General features: G+C 33.0%; 2 protein-coding genes across 4 annotated transcripts; one reads left to right on the top strand and one right to left on the bottom strand.

Moving 5' to 3' along the window:
- Positions 1 to 714: 714 nt before the first annotated feature.
- On the bottom strand, positions 715 to 6568 carry LOC118063530 (uncharacterized). 2 transcript variants are annotated; one of them, XM_035077582.2, is made up of 7 exons: positions 6432 to 6568; positions 5634 to 5995; positions 4897 to 5124; positions 4399 to 4753; positions 4195 to 4322; positions 3901 to 4036; positions 715 to 1407 (listed from the first exon to the last, which is right to left on the bottom strand). In XM_035077582.2, the coding sequence occupies exons 2-7, from the start codon at positions 5975 to 5977 to the stop codon at positions 1168 to 1170; spliced, it is 1431 nt and encodes a 476-aa protein (XP_034933473.1). In that variant the 5' UTR covers positions 5978 to 5995; positions 6432 to 6568; the 3' UTR covers positions 715 to 1167. The 2 variants fall into 2 exon arrangements, with proteins under 2 accessions (XP_034933473.1, XP_034933474.1); XM_035077583.2 differs by having other exon boundaries at positions 6437 to 6539.
- A 7132-nt stretch (positions 6569 to 13700) lies between these two features.
- LOC118063540 (uncharacterized) lies at positions 13701 to 18589 on the top strand. 2 transcript variants are annotated; one of them, XM_035077596.2, is made up of 8 exons: positions 13701 to 14086; positions 14203 to 14277; positions 14375 to 14542; positions 15000 to 15170; positions 15612 to 15821; positions 16849 to 16937; positions 17408 to 18074; positions 18188 to 18589. In XM_035077596.2, the coding sequence occupies exons 1-7, from the start codon at positions 13993 to 13995 to the stop codon at positions 18056 to 18058; spliced, it is 1458 nt and encodes a 485-aa protein (XP_034933487.1). In that variant the 5' UTR covers positions 13701 to 13992; the 3' UTR covers positions 18059 to 18074; positions 18188 to 18589. The 2 variants fall into 2 exon arrangements, with proteins under 2 accessions (XP_034933487.1, XP_034933486.1); XM_035077595.2 differs by having other exon boundaries at positions 13702 to 14086; positions 18184 to 18589.
- Positions 18590 to 20535: the final 1946 nt, after the last annotated feature.

Raw genomic sequence — 20535 nt, 5'->3', positions numbered from 1 at the left:
TTGAAAATATATTAAAATAAATTTTTTGTTTTGTTTTTATTTTTTTATTTTTATATCAAAATCATTATAGAACAATAAAAAAGTCTTATTTTTTTAAACTTTGATTGAATGCGTATTTAATATTATAAAACTTTTTAAAATTAATTTTAACTTATTTTTTATTTTTTATTTTTATATCAAAATCATTATAGACCAATAAAAGTTTTTTTTTTTTTTTTAACTTTGATTGAATGTTTATTTAGTATTATGAAACTTTTTAAAATTAATTTTAACTGGAAAATACATTAAAATATTTTTTTTTGTTCTTTGTTTTTTTTTTTTTTTTTTATATCAAAATCATTATAGAACAATAAAAAAGTCAATTTAATATATTTTTTTTCTAAAAATACTAAAAAAAATAATTTAAAGAATAAAAATGGATACATATTCAAGTTAACACTCACCCGAGCCGGACCTTAATCTCACCCCCCACTAGCGGTAAGACGGAAAAACTTAAAAACCCACAACCTTCTAAAAGCTGTGGCTGGGGAACCATTGGAGCGTCTCATGGCCCTTGGCAACAACAATCATTTACAAGAGTTCGGTCCCAATACTTTCACCAGGGCATTGCCACCAAGAAGAGAAACACAACAGAGCAACGGCAACTTTAGACATTTGTGCACCTGCCCCTTTAACTGGAGGCAGGTGCACAACAAAATACAAAATGGTCACAGATAAAAAAGAAAAGCCCTGTAGTTAAAACATCCAAGTCAACCACTACTTGTTCTACTAAATTCAAAACCTTGAAGTGTGAGTGAGCATAAGGGTAACTTACAGGAATCCTTCATTAACATGAAGGGCACCAATCCCTGCCCCCATTCCCTTCAATGGTCATTAGAAGTTTTCAACGAGTAAATAAATTCCTACAATTCATTGAACTCAGGACCCGTAGCATGCGCCCATATAGATCCACCGATACATGAGAAACTCAGTTAATGGAGCCAGGGGAAGAGGAAAAAAAGAGCAAACATTAACCTTTTATGTGATTTGTACTTGATAACTACAAACTACCCCAATATGTCTTCTAACTTCACTTTGGTGTCTACAGGACCTCCATACATCTCTCGACGCACCAAAATTGCGGGGGAGCTCGTTGCCACCACCATCCATCACTCAAGTCGAGACAGTTTAGAAACCAAAGAAACCAAGTTCACTAGCCTTCTCCTTCTCAAAGGTCTCAAAGTACTGATAAATGATCGTAACTGCAAGTAGTATTCCTGTCCCTGATCCGATAGCTCCCATGAAATCTGCCAACACTGTCAGTGCCCCAATGCAAATACCTCCAAAAGCTGCGGCAGTGGGTATGTAACGGTTCAACTCTTTCTGTAAGTTGGACTCCCGATGCCCAGGCATAACCATTTGTTGCTCCTGCATGAGGAAACCACGTTATTATTATACATGTCAACCTGATAAAACTCAGCAGATTATCTAGACCCATGAATCCCCATAAATTGAACTTTCATAATTTACAGGAAATAAAGCATGATGAGATCAGGATAATAGCTGCGAGCAGGAGCTATTGTGGCAGTAGAGGGAAAACAAAACGTTAATTCTGTCAATTAATTCAAAGGATGCAATATCACCAAATCACAGCCAAAAAGGAAGGAAAAAAAAAACAATAAACAAACAAGGAATGAACAGCAATCATCCATAGTTCAATTTCTCATGCTGGCTAGACACCACAGAGATTGATACTTGAAAGAAATTGTTTTATTTGAAAATTCTGACAGAAATCCATTACTAGCAGGCTTCTGGTAAAGCAAAATGTAGAGGCACAGGCAGACTTTTCAATCCAGAGTAAGCATGATAAAGTAGGATACACTTTATAATTGGTCAATATCCTTCCTAGTCTGAAGTCCCATTCAAAATTTGTGCAGTAAACAATGAACTCTTAGCTTAAAAGCGGTCATATTAAAATTCTAAATTCAGTGAGCATGACAATTCAATCTCAATTTCCACCTCTGTTAAAGGCTAGGGAGAGACAACCCTTGCAGCAAATCCACATTCAATGTCCATGGCTTGGAGAATATAGATAAGACACTTAAAAAGTCAAAAGGCCATGTGTATGTATCATGCCAGGGGCATTGTACACTTTAGTTCCCTGGCATGATACATACACATGGCCTTTTGACTTTTTAAGTGTCTTATCTATATTCTCCAAGCCATGGGGCAAAGTACACTTTAGTTTTTTCTAGGAGATCACTATGGTTCAAATTCCTAGCATTGGTGTTTTCCTCCTTGCCTTTTCTGTTAGGAAGAGGAAGAGGGAGAAAGAGAATGTCCACAGACATGAAGGGGAGATTGATTCTCACATTTGAGAGAGATATTGACCAAAACAAATTCAGACAGTCACTGGGTGCCACTAATTACAATTATGCAACCTGGATGGGAGACAGTCAACCATGACCAGACGGTAGTTGGGAGCTCCAGACCAGCACATGCAGTCATTTTACACTTTATCATTACAATATGGAGAAAATGCAGTACAGTTAGTAATAGTTGGGCTCAGGTTCATGAGACAAAGAACTTAAGTATCGGGCTAAAGGTGCTAGTGCATAAGCTGGTAACAAATAAAAATAATCCTCGGAACATGCAAACACAGAAACCTGATGACCACGTCAAAATTTACCTTATCCTAGAATTCAGAAAAGAAAAATCCCTGCATGACCTAGTCAGGCTGCCCATCTTTACAAATTCTAAGGCATTGACTATACAAATGAACAGAGTAAAGTACAAAGGAGGAGCTCCCATTTTCATAACCATGTGTGTTGGAAAAGGAAATTTCCTAAAATTGCAAAAAAAGGATTCACCAAAAGCCGTCAACTTTACCTAATCACATTCTAATCCATTAACTGATTATGGCTAATTTGCATATTGTGCAATCAATTCTGCTTAAATACATAATGAGACAGCTAGTGGTTAAGTTAATAACAGGCGAGGCTAACAACTGATCAAACCATAACCAACCTGCTAACCTTTTATATAAAATACATTATACAAACAATAGCACATGATGCCTTTAAATACTTGTATATACTTTAAGCTTTGTAATCAAGCTTCTACTGATCAGATTCAAATTCCAATGAATTAGTAGATCTTAACGTTTATTTCAAGTTCTTTTTACATGCATTTCGACACAAAAAGACAAGCAACCACCTATACTTTGAACATAAATATGTTGGCAGGTTTAGTCCTGTCTCTTAACAAAAAAACAGGCACATCCATGACTCAATCCAACAACAAACCACGATTATGGTTGAGCTTGGTATTGTGGTGCCTTGTATGCCATTTAAGCTACAGTACAAGGTCTCCAGTTGGGGCACTCCACTGCAGGTACCTTACCAGTGGCTTATAAGCAACCAAAAGACCAAACACCAAAATAACTGTTGATGAACCTCAAGAGTCCTAAAATTCTGGATAGTACAATAACTGGCTTGAATTTAAAAAAAAAATTACATCATTGTCACGTCTTAAATAAATGGATCAAACAAGATAAATTGCAGTTGTTTAAGTGGATCCAACTACTCTCCAGTTCTAACATGAGATTGAGAGTTTGTTCAAGACTCTTTGAACATTAGGTCACCTGCTTATGATCCACACACCAAATATATGAAGAAGTTTGGTTGTTTGACATGTAGCATGCATAAAAATGCACAGAAGACTTTCAAAGGATCCACTAAAATGTCAGCAAAGACAAGCCCCATACAATAGACTGAAAATCCTAAGATACAAATGCAAACAGAACTAAAGGTCAAACTGAAATCATATTATGCAATGCAAAAGCTGAAAAGATGTGTTGTGCTAAATGCAAAGTAGAATTTTTTTCATCATAGAACATATGAAATAAAAAGGTCCACATACCTTGAGCTGCTTGGCCACGTCTTTGGCAGATGATCCAGACACTTCAATCCAAGTTTTTGAGAAGAGGGCACATGCTGACAACATAAACACGAAATAGAAAAGTGCATGGAAAGGATTTGCTGCCATATCAGCTAAGCTGCAAAGAATTAGAACAAACATGTTAAACCAGCATTAGCATTGCCAACAGCAGAGAGTTATTTATATAAGGCAGGAAAATTATTTATGAACCAATATGAGTGCAGATATATAAACCAAATGGACAAAAAAACTCTCGAATGAAACAATCTCAGTTACCTTGAGGGCGCAGTGATATAATATGCAAGGCCACCAACAGGGACAAACTGACCACCTGAATATTCAGATTCCTTCCATTTGCCCAAAAGATTCACGAGGAAGTTTCCACTGTACCTCCTGTACAGCAACTGTAAACAAGCAAGTTAATAGATGAACTGGAAAACCAAATCTCAAGCAGTACATAAAACCATATAACCTCAATACCTGAGAGATGAAGTAAAGGTTAGATACAAGAGCAGACTGCAAAATAATGGGCATGTTTGAGGTGTAGAACAACTTGATTGGATATGAACCCTGCTGCCCACGAGCATTCTTTGACCTCACAGGCAAAACCACACGGAACCCTTGGAAGTAGATGACAATGAGAAAGATAAGCACTGTAGCAAGCAGATTTGTCACATTTGGAAGATTCTGCCGGTAAAATGCTTCTCGGAGAGCACGAACTTTGTCCGTTCGAGTTATCAGAAGATGGAATAAAGCAATGACAGCTCCTTCAAATTCAGCACCTCGCCCACTGTTAATGGTGGTTGGACTAAATGCCTTCCAGATAATATTTTCACTGAAAATGAACAGCACCATATAAGTATCCAAATTTTCATAAAGATGGCAAGGATAACTCCACAAAGCACATTAATCTCACAATACTCAACATAGAGAAGGAAATTACACTAGTGGATCCATAAACAGAAGAATCAAACTCACCAGATATTGGTTGCAATGAAAAGAGAAATTCCAGAGCCCAGACCATATCCTTTCTGGAGAAGTTCGTCCAAACAGATCACAATGATCCCGGCAAAACAAAGCTGAATGATGATAAGAATGGCATTTCCTACTCCAAGTTGGCCAACACTTCCATACATCCCTGAGAGCACATATGCCACCGCTTCACCAACAGCAATCAAGATACCCAATAACTTCTGTGCACCGTTCCTGTGAGAAGCAAGCATTCATCATGTCAATGCAAATAGCACAAGCAAGTTGCATTGCCACAAAGTAAAAGATAAAAAGCCATCTTAGTGTTTATTGATGAGGGAGAGCCCCAAGTAAGGCACAAGCATCCCTGATCACAAGGTGCAACATGAAACAAAATCATCCTAGAAATTGACTGAAAATGCAGTACACTTAAATGCAAATCACCACCCAACCAAAATTAATAAATTAAGACAATTTATACATAATATCAAGTAGCCAAGTGAAATGAGGCACTTTTAGTTTTTTCCAAAGTTCATTGTTCACGGAAAGACCATTACAATAAATTTGAACCCGATTGTAACAAGCAACGAAACACCAGCAATGCCACTCGGATGATAACATGCATAATAATATAACGTATAGCACAAGACACTCTAAGAGGCCCCCATCACAGAATGAGCATAGAAAACAAAGCTACTTCAACTGAGAGAGCACCGACATGATTTTATCCGCACAAGGATACTTACAATAATGCACGATCTTCACGCACGTTGTTGTCCACTTCAATGATCTTTGAACCAGCAAGCAGTTGCATCACTAGTCCAGAAGTCACAATAGGAGTGATACCAAGTTCCATGACAGTACCACGGTTTGAAGCAAGAATGACACGCATCCAATAGAAAGGATCCGCACCGGTTGTTGAATGAATGCCATACAACGGAAGTTGACTGCATACTAAGAAAATGAAAAGCGCAATCACAGTGTATATGACCTTCTCACGAAACGGGATTTTTCTGTCAGCACTCTGAACTTCGGGAAGAAATGAGAGAAATGGTCTGACAAGGTGAAGCACCCTAAATCCACCTCCCATCTTTTTTTATTATTCAGCCTATAAATAAATGACAAATAGATGTAATTAATTATCACAACCGGATCCAACTAATTATCAAAACTGGATGTAATTAATTCAGGATGAATAAACAAATCGCAAAAAGTCGCAGAAATAGTAAAAATCTAAATCTCACCATCAACATTTAAAAAATTAAATATTATAATCAAACTTAATATTACGGATCATTTACAGGACTACGAGATTCAATTCAATCTCAAACAACCTAGACAAAGCTAAACAAACAGATCTGTATGCATCCATAAAACAATTCAGTAACTCTCTGCTCGGATGCCGATAAACTAAGAGAAAATTTCATTTCAGATCTCTTAATAAACCAATCAGACCAAACTGTATTACATTGACACGGATTCAACGAAATCAGGTCTGAGAAAAAAATATAAAAAGTGTAAATCGTGAGATCTGAGGAACTAACCGTACGTAATCGTAACCGTGGGGAAATGAAATGTATCTGGATAGAGGGAAGGAGAAGAACTGTGATCTGAAGGAAGAGATAGTTTTGATTTTTTTTTTTTTTTTTGTTTTAACTTTTTATAGGGGATTGATATAGTAGAGGTGATCGCGTGGCGTAGAGGCCACGAGATCATGCCAATAAATGAATGCCACGTGTAAATAATAGTGATGTGGATTTAACGTGTGGGGGAGACGGCACGTTTGACCGAGCAGATTGATCGGGTAATAAAGGACCACTTAATTGGCAGGTAATGAATGGCATGGCAAGTTGGTCCAATTATTGGCACAGTGAACAAATTTATTTTTTAAATTAGTACAATTAGAAAAATTATTTTCATTTTAGTATAGAATTATGATGATGCATGCAGCACATACCACTTTTAAGTCACACATAGTAAATGTGACTTAGAGATTGCACATGTTTATGTGCAATAACTTGTCGTCGTGCATAGAATAATGTATGTGTAACCTATTAAAACCCCATCATGTTGTCTATCTCAACCATTTCAGCCTCCTGTCCAAACGAAGACATAGTTTCACAAAATCACAAAAACAACGTTTATTCATCTAATTTTTATAGCAAGTAAATTTATAATTAAAAAAACTTAATCTTAACACCAAAATAATTCATCACAATAAACAATATCAACTCAATTACAAATTAGTTAAATTACATATATAAACATCTAACAATCAATCTATTGATTTGCACCATTAGATCCATAGGTATGTTGTCATCGTGCATGATAAACACGGCCATCCTTCTTTATTATATTGTCCAAAGGCTGAGCCTTCCTAAGCTCATCAATTGAAGAGCAGCACAATGAGAACCAAGTATTGAAACCATCGCACACAATATCGTCAATAGCATAACAAATTGTAGTCATAGCTCTTAGACCCTTGCATATTAAAAATTTTGCCAAATATATTAAAAAGATTATATTATCATTTATAAGATATAAATAATATTTTTATTACATGTTAAAAAAAAACTAATGCATAACATATCAATTTATTATATTTTTGTTCACGAGACTCATAATTATCCAAATTAAATGTTGGCTAACACAGAGTGTCACGTGGACGTCTCATGACACGCTTCCATAATGGTGTTATGAATCACCTTGTTATGTTCATGTACCAAGACATGTAGAGATCTAGCTTAATATGTGGATACACTATGTAAATATATGATCTTCAATAAAATTTGATTCTTTCATAACTAATATTATCCTAGGCAGCATTTGAAAAGACTCCTCATATGATTCAAACAACCTCTCTAATATTTTCTATTTAGCTAACTAAGCTTTTTTATACAATATATTATACAAAGAATCTTTATGGATAGTTGCATGAATGGTTACAATGCTAATACTTATTTCAGCTTTGATAATGGTCAACATTATATTAATAGAATTCTTGTGACATGTATAAGGCTCTTTCAATTTTGAAATCTTAAATGAAGTGATATCTCTCACGCTAATACCATTGACATGATGGTTCATACTTACACTATAATTGCACATAAGTTGTGGTTGAACATTGCACTTTGTATTGAAGTGATTTAATTGTATTGGTTAAATCAACCTTTGTTTAAAATATTTGTCCAACCTCCAACTTGATACTTAAGCTTGAATTATTACGACTCAAAACCCAATCAAAACTCATCATATGAGTAAACCTACTAGCATCTTTGAATTCATGAATAGGGGGTCTCATTATTTGGTTTATTGGCTCAGAATGCTCTTCTTCCTGAACTACATCATCGATATGGCAATCATCTTCCTCATCCTCGGTTCAGATTCATCATAATAATATGAAGTTATTACTATACCTAACCAAGGTTCCATATGTACCATTTCTTGAATCGATATTAAGTTCATTGCATCACCAACTGTCCTAGATGGACCTACTATATGTGATGATTTTATGGTCATTTAACTATAATTTGGGACCCGAGTACACTTCAAACTTAAAGAGTTTCCTACTTTTGGTTTTTTATTCAAATATAGCTCTAGTATTTGCAATTAATTTACAGTGATCAACTCAACCATTGCATTAAAACCCATATCACTAGTAATGGGCACACCGATATAACAATTTAGATGACCTCTACCCAACAATCTCTAAGTAATATCAATATCAAATTCGGCCAAATTCCACCCAATTTGGACAAACTAATTTTTTTAAATTCGTCAAATGAACTATCAAATCTCAAACTATATAACTCAGTATTTCCTCTATGGTAAATGATACTATTATCATTATCAATGATTTTACCACTATTATAATATAAAATTCTCATTATAGAAAACATGTTCTGTGAAAATCAAAACAAAAAACACAATGCTAATTTGTCAATATAGCAAATTATTCAAGTTACATTAAAAAAATCCAAAATCAACAAAAAAATCATTAACTAAACCCTAACACTAACATAATCAACACAACATAATTCATTGATTTTTCATACCAAATAAGATAATGTATACACTTACTTAACTAATTTTATATCTAATTAATCTCAAATTATAGCTCAATTAAGCAAAATAAACAAAATCCATAAATCCTTGAAAATTCACTAATTAGCTAAGTAAAATAACAAATTAATATTGGGGAAAGTGAAATATATTTTAAATTGGTTAAATGGGTGCTTATGGGTGGTGGTGGCAATGACAATGGGGAGAAATTGGTGGTTGTCATATTTGGATAGCTAGAGATAGAACCGACAGCTGAAACAGAGAGAAAGGTGAGGTCTGTCATAGGAAAGATATATATATATATATATATATATATATATATATATATTATGGTGGAGAAAGATATCATCTTGCCTAAGTTAAATGCGGTAACAGTCCGACTGTACGACTCAATCAATGTAAAAAAAATTCCAACATATCCTCTTTATTTGAGGGTAAATTTTTTTTTTCAAAAATTCAGTAGAGTTTCGTTTGCATTTAGGACATCTCAAGTTATCGACTACTATCAGTTTACTCAATCAATCCACCATCACAAGGTCTCATAATTCCAGATCTTATATCAAACTTCATAATTTCACACAATATATATATATTATACGAGTAAGATAAATATGAGCATAGTCCAACATCATATCATAGAATTCTGGATGCTTTTAACTTATATTAATTTTCAAGTTAAAAGCAAAGACTTTGAAATGTCGTCTCATCCATCGTAAACATGTTTACACATCGTGTCCAATATTTATGTAACCTTTCATGCAACCTTCACATTCCAGTATTGTACAAATCCATACAGGGTTCCTTATATTATATATATATATATATATATATATATATATATATATATATATATATATATATATATATATATATATATATATAATGTGAGGGCACCGACTGTGTATAGAATCAATTTATGATGATTAAACTCTCTTTTCCAAAACAACTTACCTTCATCATCCGAACCATCATCGTCATTGTCATCATTATTAGAACTATGATTATCACTTGAATCTCCATTGTTATCAGTATAATGACAATAATTAATGAAATCGGCTATGTTATTCATTACATTATCATAATCCTTTTCAAAAAGTGCTTCAAACCATTGTGAATCCATATCTATTATGACATACAATTTATTGTGTTTAATGAGATTATAAATTCAAAATAATTGTTACATAAATTGAATATGTTATATAAAATGTGCATTTGTATTATCTTAAAGCTAGTCAAATTTAATCAACTTTTATGTACTAATATGGAATTTAGTTTAATAAACTTATTGTTAACTTGTTCCTTACAAATAGAAAACATTGTACTCACAATTATGAAAATAAAAAGACATTTATGTAGTTGAGACTCACTAATAGTTAATCGAATCAATGAATATATAAAAGGCAAACCATCACACATGAAGGAATAATTACTTAATGGAAGCATCATATTTTCACAACATACAAAGGTAAAAATGCATTTGTTTATAATAAAGTTCATCATATTGAAATTAATATGCTACAATCATATGTCTAGTGCTAAGTGAATCCTAATCCAAATTTGTCAAACTCAATTAAATAGCATAAAGCTCCAATTTAAAGTAGCAGATAAACACACGAATAAGAAATACAAATACTTTCTTTTCATAAAAACATCTAATTTATATTAAATCAAATGAAACTTACTTGTTATAAATACAAGCAATGAAAAACCAACATACATGTTTTTCACAACTAACTTTCGATTTCTTCTTAAGAAGGATACAATATAAAGATGACATTGTTTTCACATACTTCATATTGCTATTTATATAACAATAATAAAAATGTACCTGACATTCAAAATAACAGGCAACTAGCATTCAATAACAGGTGAAACACAAACAAACATTTAATACCTGTATTTTTTTAAAAAAAGAAAGGACGATATATCTTATGTCTCTATATTTTTTTTGAAATAGCATGAACAATATGTCTTCCATTTAGATAAATAATGGATCATCCATCTCTCATATTTTTTTTTTAATCATTAAAGGTGGTTCTAATGATTAAAAATATTAGGGTCCAGGTTTATGGACCTTAAAAACCCAAATTTTAACATTTGTTTTTTTTTTTTTTACCAAAAACATAAAAATTATTGTATAGACCTTGAATTCCTATTCCTATTTTTTTTAAAAGGCTATAATTAATTTTAGCCACAGAAAGTAAGCCTTGCTCCTAACCATAAATTAGCTAAAATTGATGTACCATTTTTTCAATTGAACAAATTGAGATAAGGAAAAACTAGTAATTAAGAGAAGGAGACATAAACAATTGAAAGGCACAACCAAACATGCAAAATAAAACTATTTTTTTAATATCTTTTTGTTTTTGTCATTGTAAACCTTACAAGTCCTTGACTACTAGATGTTCCAAATGTAAAGGTGGATATCAAAAACTAATAAGAGAGAAAGCATTGGAAGTGAGATAGATATCTAGAAAGGGAACGAAGGAAAAATAAGTGAAAAAACTAAAATAATTAATTAAGAAATAAAAAATGAATAAATTTTTAGCATATTTAGTAAGTTTGCATTCTTATTAATCTTAAATTTCTTTTATTTCACAATATAATTTATATATTTGATTTAATGTACATAATAATTTAACATCCTTGAAAACTTTATACCACAAAGGATATTTAGGCGAACTAAAAAAAGGCAGATAAAATATAAATATTAGAGAATAATATTAATTACATTTTAGGATTTCATCTAACAATTTAAGCTTTGGATTGTGATGATTTTTTAATTGATATTAGAGTTTTAATGATCAAGTGTTTAAGAGTTCAAATTTCACTACCGTCATCTTATTAATAAAATCAAACACAAGGTAGTAGTAGTCTTGTCTAAGTTTCAAGCTCAAATGACTTTTTTTTTTTTAATATCATGAACATATTTCTGGACGTGATCCATGGTTGGACGACCACTCCTAAAAGCCAAACTACAGGGGAGAGCCCATCAACTCAAAGTTCATTGTCGACTGCTCATTTACATGTGAGTTATGAAATGCAAGTAGTAGAATTCGAACTAATGATGTTGTCTTCTACCAGTTGACTTCTTATTATTTGACTATCGTCAACTAAGCTACAAGTTTGCTTGTAAAGGATTCTTGTTTAATATGATTTTTTATATATAATAAATAATTCATAATCTAGTTTTAAAGGTAATGAGAACATTTATAACTAACACTATTATTAAACTCGGACCGGCCCGACGAGTCAACCAAGGACCTAGTCGATCTGATGGTTGAACCGGTCCGAGTAAGACAAAAGACCAGTCAGTGCAACAACTTGGTTAAACCTGGTCGACCTGGCAGGTCGACTCATGACTTGGTCAACCTAGGCGAACTCGGACGAGACCTGGTGTTTTTTTTTCAAATGTGGTTTTTTTTCTATACCTCATTTTTTTAATATTTTTTTAGTTGGTTATTAATACCTTTTAAAGTTCACTATAAAAATACTAGAAAAATGTTTTATTTTTTCAATGTGGGATTAAAACCCTTTAGTATATCTACTCTATATTCTAAAAAAAAAAAGTGAGATTTGAAGCCCTTTCGTATATATACTTTATATTCACAAGAAAAAAGTTAAGTTTTTTCAATGTGGAATAAAACTTTTTGGTTTAAATATCTCAATTTAAAAGGATAACATAATATCTTTTCAATATGGGATTTGAAATCCTTTAATATATATACTCTATATTCATAAGAAAGAAGTTATTTTTTCAATGTGGGATTTGAAGCCCTTTACTATATACTCTATATTCACAAGAAAAAAGTTATATTTTTTCAATATAAAATAACAAAAAATTTTGGTTTAAATATTTCAACTTGAAAGGATAACATAATATATTTTCAATGTAGGATAAAAAACTTTTTAAAATATTCTTTTAAATTTCATTATTTACAAAATATATAGTTTATATTCACATAGATTGTTTTTTAATTTTTTCATATGAAATATTAAAACTATAAATATAATTTTTTAATTTTTCCGGATTGACTCATGAAACCCGAAACCTGGCTCTTTGACCGGGTCAACCCCTGAATCAAGTTTGATAACTATGATAATTAGTCTAATATACATTCTTTATTATTTATTATATAAAAGAGAATAAAAAATACTCTAAAATATCTAGATAAATTACTTTATATATGTTTTCTTGAAAAATTATTTTGAGAGTCACGCTTTAATATCAAGCCATCAATCCTAAAAATAAATTGATTTTTAGATTTAGTTCTAAGAAAAAGTTAAATTCGACACCTTTGATGATAACGGGCATTGTACATGAAATGATATTGAATAATTAAACTGGCCCAAGCTCATTCCAATTTATTAGAAAAAAAAAAAAAAAAAAGATCAAGGAGAAGACATTTTTTGAAAAAAAAAAAAGTAATATTAAACTAAATATGATCAGCAATTATGAATGAATTAAATAAATAGTTTCTAAAATTAGAGGGATTATTTAATTTTAAAAAAACTAAAAAGACTGATTTATATTCGACTGCTTTTAAATTTTATATTTTTGCTTGAAGAAGATGACAAAAAAGAAGAAGGATGCAAGGCAATAACCAATCAAGAGTATCCACGATGACCCAGACGACAGCAAAGGTGGAACCCCGTGTAGAAGATCTAACCATCTCTTTCCTCTGTCCTCCTTAAAAATTTCACTTTCTATTTATCCTATTTTTTTATTATTATACCTCTAAAAGAAAATGAAAAAGAAAGAAAAAAAAAGAGAGAAAAAATCCACATGCAAAGAGAGATGCCAATAAATAAATAAAATAAAGCTGCTTTTATTACACAGTAATCACTGCTAGAAACGAGCTAGCTAGCTAGATAGCTGCCAAGTAACAGCTACAACGCACAGTGCTGCCAAAAATAATGTCCGTCCCGTTCTCTTCTTCTTGATAATCTAACCCCATAAATTTTACTACTAGACTACTAATCTTTCTCTCTCTCTCTCTGTCGTTATTTTTTGAGTTTGGGTTTGTCTGGAGAGAGAGAGCTATGAGAAGATCGCATTTCTACTTTACCTTTATACTTGCTCTGCTACTTTCTGTGGCTTGTACTTTTCAATTCCAAGCTCATGCTGCTCCTCCAGGTTTTTCTCTCTTGTCCTTAGTTTTGCTATGTTTTACTTAGAGGGGTTTGGTTATTTTTCTTTGATTTTTTCCTCTTTTGTGATTTAACTTATTTTTTTGGTATTTGGATGCTTAGCACCTTTGATTAAGCACTTGTCTTATCTTATCAAATGGACCACCACTGTGGCATCCTCAAAAACACCCCATTCAGGTTAATTTGAATTACCCTTTTGTGTTCTCTTCTTCTTGTTATTTCATGATCAAGCTTTATGATAATTTTTTCTGCGTGGTTTGCTTTTTTTCTGCAGATGGGAATGTTCTTCAGTTTGAGGATGGATACTTAGTTGAGACTGTTGTGGAAGGAAATGCAATGGGAGTGGTTCCTTACAAAATACGCGTTTCTGAGGATGGTGAACTGTATGCTGTCGATGAAGTTAATAGCAACGTTGTTAAAATCACTCCACCATTGTCACAATGTATGTATTTATGCTTGTTGCCTTCCTTTCTTTTGTTGCAGTTTATTGGTTTTAAGCTGTGTTTGAATGCTGTGAAAATGTTTCAAGACAGCCAATTTATTGTTGAGTTTACGTTTCTTTATAGTTTAGCCTTTCAGGGCCTGAAAAATAGTAGATAATTCATTCTGTTAAGCATAATTCTACCGTTTGCTGCAAACAACGTAAAACAGATGTATCGATGGGCCTGCTATTGTTGGCTTTCTCAAAAAGTGGAATGAGATAAAGAATTCTTTTAGGTGCATTTCCTATTTTAAGAGCAACTCAGTTTAAAATCCAACTCTGTGAGCCTATATGGTGCCTTCTTTGCACTGAGTGAGGAAACGGCAATTCTATCCACAATAAATAAATGAAGGTTTGGATTTGAGCTATAGATTTGGTGGACTTTTTGTGTTTTGATCTGTAATTTTATTTCTTACAGATAGTAGGTCAAGATTGGTGGCTGGGTCATTTCAGGGTTACACAGGACATATTGACGGAAAACCAAATGAGGCTCGTTTTAATCATCCCAGAGGTCTAACCATGGATGATAAAGGGAACATATATGTCGCCGATACTTTGAATCTAGCCATCAGAAAGATTGGAGATGCAGGTATGAAGAGTTTGCACAAGATGTGAAGTTGTAAATATTAGTGTTTTTTATGAGAAAAGGACTTAATTCAAATACATGTACGGTGTGTTTGGCATTGCTTGCGTGGACAAATCTTGCATGGTAGCTTCCCCCAAACCAAAGTTTTGGATGTGGTCAGTATTCCATCCACTCATACTGCACTGATAACCAATCATTTTTGGGTTTCTAATTCATGTTTTGGGTTGAAAAGGCCTTTTATAGCACCCTAATTCAGTGCCATATATACTCATAAGGTGTATAGTTCTGTATGGAGTTACTGGCATGTGATCAATTTTGACAATCCTTGACTAGTTATAATTTAAAAGATGATGCACTAAGATGTGCAAAATCTTAATTGTTGAAAGTTGAACATTTGAGTGTATATGATGGAATAAAGATGTTAAGTTTGGAAATTATCTGCAGGTGTCACAACCATTGCTGGGGGGAAATCAAATGTTGCAGGTTTTAGAGATGGGCCCAGCGAAGATGCCAAATTCTCAAATGATTTTGATGTGGTGTATCTTCACTCTACCTGTTCTTTGTTAGTTGTTGACAGAGGAAATGCTGCCCTTCGGCAAATATCGCTTAACCAAGAGGATTGTGATTATCAGTCCAGTTCATTTACTATGACAGGTATGATTACATATTCTTTTTTATCACCTTTCTTTTAAAGATGGGGCAGTGATTAAGTCATGTTGCTGGTTTATGGCATTAGATTGTTTAAACTTTATCTGGAATACAGTCCATTTCAACCAAGCCAAGAACTACATGTGGAACAGAATCTAAGTTTTGAATCTAACTTTACCAGCCTAGTCTCTAGTTTGACCTTGGCATGGATAGTCATTGACAGAAAATGTGTAATATGGTAGTTGGCTGCAGGGGAGGTGTTTAGTTTATCATAGTGAAGAGATGTACACGTCCAATCAATAGAGCGCACAAGGAAGACAGCAATAGAAAGCAACAGACTAGCGAGCAAAACAAGGGTTGGGGTGTTCTCTTTGATTGTCCGTGACTTTGCTGCCATTTGAATTTTTCTCTTCCATGATAAAATCTTTAGCTTTAGTGCAAAGATATACTCAAATTTTCACATAATTTGTGACTTCCTGCTGTAACACCACATAGGAAACAGAGAACCACTAAAATATAATGAGCTATGGAACCAAAATACCCATGGGTCAATCAACGCAATTCATGTGTATGATGCCCTACTCTGGTACAGGATTTGATTGCTTCATGCTGGTTGTAACTTTTTTTATCATACCGTCAATGATCCACGGGTCATTAACTCCTGTTGAAAGATTGTGCAATGCATGGTATTCTTTTAGTGAATGTCATTTAGTCTTTTTGGATAAAAGTTCCCAAGCGTGTGCTAATGATCCTAGAAATGTGAAAAATTGGATTGGTTCAGCAACGAAAAACATGATTGCTTTTTGGTTTCAACATTGAATCTCCAAGTCTCGTGCCCATTGTCCAAGGCCCCAAGCATATCTCCCATACCCAACCCAACTAAAAATTCTTTATTTTATATTTTAGGCATTTATTTTTGTTGTAATGTTTCTTGAGGTCAATGGAATTAAACACTGTTTTACATCACTTGGATTTTGAATGCCATTTGGGACTATCCCTTACTGACCGATGAACTTCATGGATCTCTTGGAAGATGTGATTATGGTTGTTGGTGCCGTCTTGATTGGATATGCTACGTGCATGCTTCAGCAGGGGTTTGGGTCTTCTTTCTTCTCAAGAATGGTATGATTTCTTATGATTTGTCTGATTTCCTCAAAATGGTTAATCTGGGATTCAAATACCTACTTGTTTCATCCTCACTAGCCTTACAAAGATATCATTTCTCTCCTTCAATTCAGTAACTATCTGTTCGGCATTCCATTAAGTAGCCAATTTAATTTTAAAAATAATTCTGACACGGAAGCAATCTTGAGGAAAGCTTGTATGCTGCTTGAGAATGTATGAACATCTTTTTGGCTGTAGTTATCTGATCCTATCTGTTGTTGAACTGTAGATTAGAAGTGAATTTGGCTTTGTTTCCATCATCTGTAGCATTGATATAGTTTTAGAAGTAGTTTTGGTTTGGTTAGGGAAGGTTAGAGCATATACTAGATTGTTACTCCAGTGGAGATGCATGTTTTCAGTTGCATCATAATGTTTTTCCTTTTGGATTCTTCTTATCCTGTTCTCTAAATCCAATGCTTATAATGCAGAAACAATCTTCAGAGAGTGAATTTAAAAAGAAATCAAGTAAGGAAAAACCCATTCCTATTATGGAGAACATGAAAGAGGAGCCCAAGTGGCCATCTTTTGGACAGCTTTTGATTGATCTATCTAAGCTTGCTCTTGAAGCATTGGTTGGTATACTCCTCTGTTTTGTTCCTTCTTGGAACAGACCAGGTGAAGCCAGAACAGGCCTCACTCCTTTGAAAGATTCTCTAACACTGCCTGAAGATAAAGTTGAGCCTCCATCAGTTCAGAGGCAGAGTACTCCTGCTCCTGTATCTGAAAGTCGGCAGGTCCATACTCCAACTACAAGTGATAAATACTCGGAAGCGAAACCACCAAAGATCAAGTCTGCCAGTTTTAGGGATCCTTCTTTGTTAAGCAAGCATCGGTCTTCAAAACGACAAGAATATGCAGAATTCTATGGTTCAGGTGAGGTTCCGTCTCATGGCAGGTCAAAGAATCACAAAGAAAAATCAAGGCATCGCCAACGAGATAAAAGTGGTGAAGTAGTTTTCGGAGCAGTAGGGGCTGAGCCAAAACCTGCTGAGATGAAGCATGTGGACTATGAAAGTCCAAAATTCGAGCATTACAGTATCAGAAGCAAGCATGGGTCTGATAGCTCCTACCGATTTTGATAGACTACTACTCTCGGTATTATACTGCCTGCCAAATCCATCTTAGCTTGTTTTTTTCTCCACCCTTTTTTGTACCCTTATGTCTGTTATTGAACTAATATCTAATTCAAGTTTAAACTTGTAAGCAAGGGTTTATCTGTCAGACACGTTCATAAAGGAGTTCATGATATTTCTTAAACTGGCTGCTGCAACACAATCCATCTGCAGAACGGGTGCAAGAACTGATGAACATTCAGGAGTTGAGCTGCTGGTAGTCCAAAAGGGAACTGATCATGCATTCTTGCTTTCTGGAAGCATATATTTGTTCAGAAGAAACTCTCCGTGCGAAGGTTGAGCGTCTTTGTAGACTCATTTTGCTTCTTTATGTAGTCGGCCTTTTAAATCTACAAAACTTATTTAGTATATGCTTGTGCTCTAGATTATTTTGAAGTATTGCATTTAAGAGGGTGGAATTAGTCTGGCATTGGCATCATGTAACAATTCATCATCATACAAGGATAAGCCTATGAACACCGAAGGTGTTTTTATTTATTGCTATGTATAACGTTTTTTAAAGTGGTTTTTTATTTGAAAATATATTAAAATAATATTTGATATATAAACACAAAAAAAAATGGTCTTGAGATTCTTATAGTTAGAGATGATAACTTTATTTAGTTGGACTGCAAGATTTAGGAATTGTTTGGGAATGTGGTTTTAAAAATTTTAAATTTTTTTTTTATTAAAATTTAATACAGTTTGTATGTTTTTGGATTGTAAAAAAATAAAAAAATATCATTAACATGTATTTCAGCATAAAAAGTTATTTGAAAAGTAAATATTATTATTTTTACATTATTTTTTAATCTTTTCAATTTAATTTAATAAAAGTTAAAGTTTAAACTAGTGAGATTTTTTAATTTGAATTATATAAATTTTAGAATTATTAAAAATTTAAATGATTATTAATATGAATTTTAAAAATTTAAATAATTATTAATTTTAAGATGCGTATAGAATTAATGAAGGAAGGTGATTACATGCATTTAAGACACCCCCGTCTAAAAAAAGAAACTTTTTCATTCGCAACAGGTGATACGCTTCACACTGATTAGGATTGGTTCCTCTGTGAGGGATAAGAGCTCGACTTATCTTGCATCACTGAAAGTGGATTCATTAAAAAAATGGCAACGACTGGAAAGTGGGATTGATAATTGGACGGTGACACAAAACAAGAAGATCGAAAGAGCTATTGCTTGATGTGATGTATATCAGCATTTTTCCCAGAGATTTTAGTGGAAATCAAGGAATTCACGTGATAAAGAAAAATCTATCAGCCCGGAACCCTTTTGCAGGGCTTGTCATTTCTACGGCGGCACGGTGGCGGATGCTTTTCAAGTGTGCCGTGATAGATAACTGTAAACCGCTGATGGGTTTTCGCATCGAGCCATGCCGCAGGTCAAAATGTTCCCGGCTGCCATGTGAAGTGACCAGAAAATATCCACTAACGTCACTATTTTGACCCTGTTATATGTTTTTCTCGTGCCTTCACTGTGTCTATCTACTTCTTTCCAATGAAACGTGTAAAAGTTTGGCAATGCTATTCCAATTTGAAAAGTCAATAAAAATTGTAGTTTTTAGAAAATTGATTCGGAAAAAGATTTTGATTATTAGGTATACGTACAAATCAATGGGTGAGTCAATGACATGTATCAATTTCAACATAACTTCTAACCTCTACACATTTAATTGATTAAAAAAAAAATCAATTTTAAGGACTTAAAAACTTGAATTAACAAGCATAATTTAAATATTCAAATTATAAACCTAACTTAAAATCTTAAATATCCAAATAACAACACTTATAATCTATGGTTTTAAAAACACAATTTCTATTTTTTTTTTTATGGATGGTAGAATCAGATGAAATAAACATATTGAATTTTTAAATATCTAAAACATAAGATGTGATTGGCTTATAGTTGACTTAATCAAGTTTAGCCAAATCATTCGTATTGTTAAAAATCTTGTGGAATCAAACAAGTATTTTGTCATATCAAAGTCTTGATTGATTTGACTTGTAATTTATTCTAGTTAAATTTTAGGTTTTAAATATTCTAGATTAATCCATCAAACTAAATTAAATTTTACAATCATAATAAAATAAAAATAATGATGAATATCTAAATATCTTGTTAAAATCAATGTCTCATTTTTTAAAATTATTTTCAAAAGCAATTCAATTATATTACAACATGGAGCTTGAAAATGCTAATTTTATCAAACACTATAAATCAACACCCTAAAAAACTTCATGTAAATCATCATCTCACGGATTCAAATATAAAAATCTATTAATAATAGGTTTAGTGCAAGGTATCACTGTATTTTAGATTAGTTTAATTCTAATATAATACTTGAGATTTAGGTTTTAACTCAGTACATCGATTATTATAGGGTTGTACATCTGTAGCAAGATTGATGCTTGGACTTCCTTA

This window comes from Populus alba, chromosome 1 (assembly GCF_005239225.2).
Source record: "Populus alba chromosome 1, ASM523922v2, whole genome shotgun sequence".
NCBI classification, from domain to species: domain Eukaryota; kingdom Viridiplantae; phylum Streptophyta; class Magnoliopsida; order Malpighiales; family Salicaceae; genus Populus; species Populus alba.
The sequence above is the reverse complement of the archived record's forward strand: the minus strand, read 5'-3'. Positions and strand labels throughout refer to the sequence as shown.